Source organism: Myripristis murdjan, chromosome 24 (genome assembly GCF_902150065.1).
Source record: "Myripristis murdjan chromosome 24, fMyrMur1.1, whole genome shotgun sequence".
In the NCBI taxonomy this organism is placed as follows: Eukaryota; Metazoa; Chordata; class Actinopteri; order Holocentriformes; family Holocentridae; genus Myripristis; species Myripristis murdjan.
The window spans coordinates 18159368-18166551 of NC_044003.1; the positions used below are offsets into that span (position 1 = coordinate 18159368).

At 39.9% G+C, this 7184-nt stretch overlaps 1 protein-coding gene across 2 annotated transcripts in view; it reads right to left on the reverse strand.

Moving 5' to 3' along the window:
• tagapb (T cell activation RhoGTPase activating protein b) overlaps positions 1 to 6484 on the reverse strand; it is a 33468-nt gene extending 26984 nt beyond the window's left edge. For both annotated transcript variants that reach the window (XR_003927944.1, XM_030047326.1), the window contains exons 1-2: positions 6233 to 6484; positions 2454 to 2539 (exon numbers count right to left, since the gene is read on the reverse strand). Coding sequence is in view for 1 of the 2 variants with exons in the window: in XM_030047326.1 (XP_029903186.1) it covers positions 2454 to 2539; positions 6233 to 6322 (176 nt within the window). In the remaining variant the exon portion in view is untranslated. The remainder of the gene's footprint in view (positions 1 to 2453; positions 2540 to 6232) is intronic.
• Between the last annotated feature and the right edge of the window lie 700 nt (positions 6485 to 7184).

A 7184-nucleotide genomic window follows, 5' to 3' on the forward strand; every position in this document is an offset into this window, starting at 1 on the left:
ATACCTTAGCATGAACAACATTAGTACATGATTCATAGAGACATTAGTTAACGGTTAGATAACTGTTACTTAATGTTTATTACTTGTTACTTAATGTCTATTACGACATTAACTAATGTTAATTGTTGTACTCTTATTGTAAAGTGTTACCAGAGGGGGAAACCAACAATATTAGGCTAAAAGAAAAATTGGAATAGGTATGGGAAGGAAGGAATTGGAAGCCTTGTGAGCTATATTCCAAAACCATTAATGCTGTGAATATGAATGAGAAAAAGTCACTGCCATTTACTATTTTTATTTATACTGTGCGAGTCCCATCTTAGCCATTCAAGGTAATTTGCCTCTGCTTCAGGAAGATATTTGTCTAACTAAAATTTCAGTCTGCCTTTCAGGCCTCGGAAAGTACAGCGTTTTTGATTTAGTTCATGCATCTCATTCTTCCCTATAAATCAGGGTGAGATTTTGTATATACGGCATTATGCATCGAAACACTGACTTTAATCTGACTTTGCCGCCTCCTCCTCCTCCTCCTGAGATTTTGTACTGTGACACTCCAGAGGCTGTCACTGTGCATCTGTGTTTTTTTTTTTTTTACGTAACATCCAGTTAAAAGTTACTGCGACTCTAACTGTGAAAAGGTCAAGGTCCATTTCCTGATGACCAAACAGTGAACAGCATAATGAAGCAGTGGCTTTTTATTTAACTATTTCACATTGTGTTTGATTTACCAAGAACATAATAGTTTGAGATGAAAAGAAAAACAACAACATTATGAGAGCATTTGGTCCTCAGCTTCAGCCTGTGATATGGGGGAGTTTGGGCTTTGCGCAGACAGCTGTTTCAAAACCCACGTGCCACAAATTCCCCACCATGTCACCTGCGTCTGCAGCTGGGGCCGAGTGGGCTCTGTGGCCCACGCGGTGTCGCTATGATGCTGAGCTGACCTGACACTGTTCGACATGTGGTGAGAGCTGAGGGAGGGGAAAGCGACTCTCTTCATACAGCATCTCCAGTGTGTCTGAACATGTAGTGAGTAACCCGATTTGAAAATCATATTCCCATGTATGCTGCCACCTGTAGGGCGGGGGTTGTAGTGAAGAGAAACAGCATGAGAGCATATACCTACTGTTTCAGTACATGTGAACCAATTATCTAGGCTGGAGCATATCTGAGCTTTTTTTTTTTTTTACTTGCCTGATAATTCATCAAAATAAAAATGAAGTCCTCAGTGATCTGACGCACACAAGAATAAAATGAAAGTCCCTGCTGGAGGTCAGTCTGTGAAAAACATGCTTTGGTACAAACTGTATTGTCTTGTTTATGATGTCTGTGTTGGGACAGCAGTCAATTTCAAAGTAGGTTTAACACAGCAAAGTTTGTATTTTAAAAGCCACAATAAACCAGTAAATGTCATAAAATCTAATCTAACTACATTTTGCAAAATGATTGGTGTTAATACAAAGTAATACAAACTGACCAGCTAAGACGAGGGAGGTGGCACTCAGATAAATTTAGCTGCCTCAAAGAGAAAATTAGCACATTATAGTTTTATAATAAAAGTGTCCTGATCAGAATATTGGATCCCCAGAGAGCCTGGCAGAATATGAGGCTTGGAAAGTGAAGAAAATGTAATGAGCAGATACAAAAGCATGGAAAGGAATTAGAGGTTTTGTAATTTACATCATGATAATCATGACATAAATCATCATAACCATCTATGTTTAAACTGATATCACTATTGCAGACAGATAAACAGTGAGACATACTGCCTCTCTTTAAATCATTGAGTTTATGATATAATTTATTTCGGTCATGTACCACTGTAACATTGTTTTGTCTCATGTTTGTACTTAATGCCATTTGGTTTAGAGTAAATGAATGAAGACAGACATGTTTCCTTATGCCTACGCCTCTGTAGAATAAAACACATTCACAGACTGCATTTTGTCCTCTTTGTTGTCTTGAACGCTGAGAAAGAACAGTGCTGTCAGTATTATTCTTCAAACGATTAAGCATGTCGGTATGACCTTTATGAATTATTTTATATACAACAGTAATGATGATGCATTCAGAAGAAACTGACTCAAACCAGAAAAAATAGATTAGTAATCAGGAGGGTTTGCACACAGCTTGTGATCACGAAGCTGCAAAGGCATGACATCATTTATGGTTATGTTTGAATAAAGCAAAGTTTCTTTCTTCTCGTCTGAGGCCGCTACCTCAGTGATTTTGGTGATGAGTCAGAGTCTAAACTTTCATGAGTGGCAGTAGCAGTTTGCTGATGGGGAAAATGTTTGGGCATCACCTTTGGTGTCCCTCACAAGGATTGATTGCAGAGGGGAAATTTTTCTGTCTCTTGCCCAACCACTTCATGCATGTGTGAATGGGATGCAGGTTATTGCTGAAAAATGGCCCGCTTGCACACAGTACGGCCTCGGCAAAGATCCACACACCTGATCGGAGACCACGGCATCCCCAGGGCCTTCCCAAAAGCCAGTGACGGGGCGGAGCGTCGCCTTTGAGCCAGACTGCGGAGGTGCTGTAAGAAAACAGAGAGCTTCAGCAATACAGACATTTACACATGCATAGTGCACAAGATACAAGATGGAAGACTTTTAATTAAAAAAAGAAAAGTTCTTATTCTTTGAAAAGCTTGATATGTGTCAGTGAAACACCTTTAACCTTATAAAGCCTGAACTATGAAAGAATTGGCAGAAAATTCCAATGTTTTGAAATTGAACCCTTTATTTAGTCCTATAACAAAATATATATATATAAAAAAAAAATCAAAAAATATGTTATTATGATATATATTATATGATATGATATATGATATGTACTTGAAGTGCCAATGGTATGGTCCAGGATGAACAGGGGAAGTGTCCAAAGGTATAAAACAGTATTCTGGTCAAGTATTGATTAAACTGAAAATGAAAAACGGAATTGAAAATGTGTATCATATATGATACAAATGGCTTTATAGGGTTAAAAAAAAAAAAAAAAAAAAAACACTATTTCTATTAAACATTATATATATGCTAAAATGTATTCACTTAGCTGCAAAGTCTCATTGCAGCAGGTAGAATAAAAGAATTTCATAGCCACTTGTAAATTATTCCTTCATTTCTGATAGTCATTACCTCTCTGGCCACCCACTGCACATAAACACTATTAACACTTCAGAGCAAATGTATGTCTGCCAAAAACAAACGCTGAATAATGGTGAGTACTGTGAGTTGCACTGGCCACAGTATGACTTGCACAATTTCTTCATCATCTTGTTCCTCTTGTCCTGACAGTGGTAATTACTGATGAGTCGTTGCATCGGAAAAGAAACAGAAAGGAAAGCCCCGGCAAGAAAACATCTCCAGTTGCATAAGAAGTGAAATAGTCAAATAGAGCAAAACACAGAAAGAGAGGATGACGTCAGAAGAATGTGAAGAAGAAACTCCAGTTCTTTGTATCCGCTGGATAATTCTCCATGGCAGTGGTGTTGTATTTTTATTTGCTTTCATGTGACAGCCAGTGGACTTGCATGTCACATAAACAGAGGCTCTTCTGCAGAGCTGCTGCAACATGCGACACTCTAGCACTCTGCAATATATGTTTTCACACTCATTTTCACACTCACTCTCACACTCTTGCTCATTGTGAATTGGCAATAGTGATGTGTCTGGTTTAATACTGTTTTGTTTCACTGGTGAGCCTCTCTGATTTCAGGAATTGTAACTGCTGAAAATAATATAGCCAGTGTATTATTATGTTCCATTACCAGCAAATTAGTCCAATAATAACAATCATTAGTCGCTTTGTAGGTGTGCATAAGCTTTTTTCTGTGGTAGCCTTTTCATTTTGGGATTATTGTTATTTGACAAATGGCACTATGACTTCTCACTATTTGAACCTGATGAAGGTCTAAGGATCGAAATATCATTTGCTAAATATATATATATATATATATATATCTTGCAAGAAATTCAACAGAGGAGCCTTCTGTTTCTTCTGAACTGCTACTGAAACATTTCTCTGAGCCACCTGTGACTTTGTGGGTGTGCATTAGCTTTTTTTTTTTTTTTTTTTTTTTAAACGGTAAACCTTTTTGAAAGCCACGTTTTGGTAAATGTAAAGACGTGTTTTCTGGATAATCCATAATCCTTTCTTTTATCCGTGCAGGGTGAATTTTTCTCACTCATTTGACGTGGCTGTGGCTATTCAAGATGCTCATTCTGTTAAAATCACATCAATACTGCATTGTCAGTTTGGGCCACTTGCAATCAGACCAAACTTACTTCCCCAGTGCGCTGAAAGAAAACAAATAGATTTTCTGTCTCACTGGTGCTGTCGCGCTCTAATTGCTCCGCTCTAGACAAACAGAGAATCTGGGCTGGCGATGCTGAACTGAAGACAAGAGGGGAAAAAAGCAAAGCAAAACAAACAAAAGCAAGGAGAGTTGACAAAGCATCTCTTTCTCTGCTGGGTTTCTGGTCTCTTGTGGCCTCTCTCCCCTCAGAGCCAGGTTGGCACACAAGTCCCCTGATTCATGATGGATCAGCGCTGGACCACATAGAGCCAGAGTGACCTACCTAAGCTCAAAGTCCTGGACACACACATGCATGTTGTGATGTGTGACGATTGCATGATTTAACATCCTCACAGTGCACAGTCCAGGACAGCATCATCTTCATCTTTAACCCTCCTTTCCATCAGTTAGGGGCAATTTGACCCCTGTAATTCAAACCTACATAAAATGATCATAATAAAAAAATTTAACCCAAGTTTATGTATCAGGTACTTTGTGTCTTGTTGACGACCTAAACTGTCCTTTTAATAAAACATTGAAAACATATCATCATGTTCATTTTATGTTCACCCACTTGTCCCCATTAAATTAAGAAGTCAATAATTTGAAGCAAAAAACAATGTTAATTAAGAGATGTTAAACAATGAATGGGGTCAAGGATAATTAGAGGGTTAAAAGAAAATAGCAGCGGTGTTGATCTGTGTCATTTGTCATGCAGGCAGGTGCAGGACCGAGGCAGAGAAAGGCTCCTGCACAGTTTTAATCAAACATGTATACAATTGTTCAATATCTTCTTGCGTATGTCTGAAAAACTGGATTAAATAGTTTCAATACGCCTTCAGGGTATCTGAAAATGATTTTTTTACACCCTTCAGAACCTATAAAAATACCACATTTGAGGAAAATATGAAGCAACACTTTCATTAAAAATGCTGTTCCTCTGTATATATTTCCTACCATTTCTTATTAACAGAGAAAACAGATTAAAAATACACACAAAACCATCAAAACATGTATCCAGATATGATATTATCAATAAATTACATTGGGAAATGCATTATAGGTCTTAATCTTAAAACACTGTCATATGAAACGATGAAAATCGAGAGGGGAAAAAAATTTGCATGGCTTGAACATTTAATGTAGTCATTCATAATTCATACTTAGTTTGCATATTTTAATTCAGTGCACATTCTGCTTTGTGGGATAATCTGTGTGTATGATCAAAGGCGAATTGCTGCATATTCAACGCGTTATGAGCATTAGTGAGACTGTCTTGCTGTGGAAATTTAATGTCAGGGATATTATCGGTCATCTCTGAAACTGATGTGGACTTCTTTCTTTTATCTTCAGGAAATTAGTGGACTAATGTCCTGTACTTTGTAAAATCTGACTTTAAGCTATACAGTTAGACCTCCACGATCTTGTGTGTTGTAGTTTCTCTTAATGTAATAGGATGTGCTGTATAATTGAACAGAAAAAAGACTTGGGCACTGAGAAGTTGAAATTAAATTTAAATCTGATTATATAGTTGTGAATGAAAACATTTTTAATTCTTACACTGCCATTCTCCTTTTTCAAACATATGAACTCAGACAAGTTTGACTCCAGCCCTGATCTTATTATGCCGAGGCGGTGAGATGAGTAGTTGTGAGGCTGTTTCCACACAATATTACATATTTATCATTTTTCTTGCACTGGTTGACATAATGTTTTCTCTTCATGTCCTTGGCAATGGCCTTTCCTCGTCCCTCCTGCTTTGTGTGGCTTCAAATCTCTCTCACATAAACACACACTGGATAAGATGCTTTACATTATGCATCGTGAAGTCATTAAAAGTTTGAGGTATTTTAGGCTGGATCACTGAAAACCACTGTGAGTCATGTTCAGTGCAACAGGTTGTTGTTCAGTGAATGTTTGCTGGCTACTCACAGGGCGCAGAGAAGTTGCAGCGTCATCGTAGCTTCCTCTCCTCAGAGCGGCAATCCTGTGATCTCGGCCTCCAGGACCCGGCGTGTCCATGCTGGTGTCTCCGGGCCGACAGCAACCCCAGTGTCCCGCTGTCTTCTGGTTTCTGTCAAAGTCCCACTGGTGGTGGCTGTTTACACAGAGGAGGAGCAGCAGAGTGACTCTCCCAGTTTGCGTCCCAGTGTGAGGACTCTTGTTGCAAGCGAGCTGCAGAATGAGGCTCCCTGCTCTGCAGAGCGGCTTCTTCAGCTGGTGCTAATGAGGGTTAGAACAATGGAGGCCTGGCACACAAAAGGGGGAGAGGGGGTTCTGCTTGACCTGGACGTGCTGGCCCCCACCGGCCCTGCAAGTCCCATTCTGATCCAAACCCCCTCCACCCACCCCAAAACCCCAAACCCGCTCCCTCCCTTGCTGTCTGTCCATCACAGCCTGGCCTGTTCCACTCCAGCGGGACAGCTTCCTCCCATAATGAGATCGCCGTGCGTCCCAACAAGGCCCACCGGCTCGTCCCCATTTCCAGGCTAACAAGGCCGAGATGCCGTGACAGCCTGCACAAACAATACTTGTGGAGAGCTCACAGACCCCCCCCACACACACACACCCACACACACGCACATACACATGCATGTGTACGTGCACACACACACACATAAAACACATACATACATACACACACACACAACACATACATAAAGTATACTACAAGCACATGGCAGACTCTTTCAAGCAAGCCGGGCCATCCATTTAGCCTGTTGTTGGTGAAATTTACACCGAGTTTCGCATTGTTTAAGGATTTTGGCATAAGCTGACCCAGCGAGCACCTGACAGACAGCGATGTGCAGGACGTCAGCAAGATCAGCTCAAATAAGCCCAAGAAAGATCATCAGACCTCTTAAATGAAGAATTTGCATGAGGT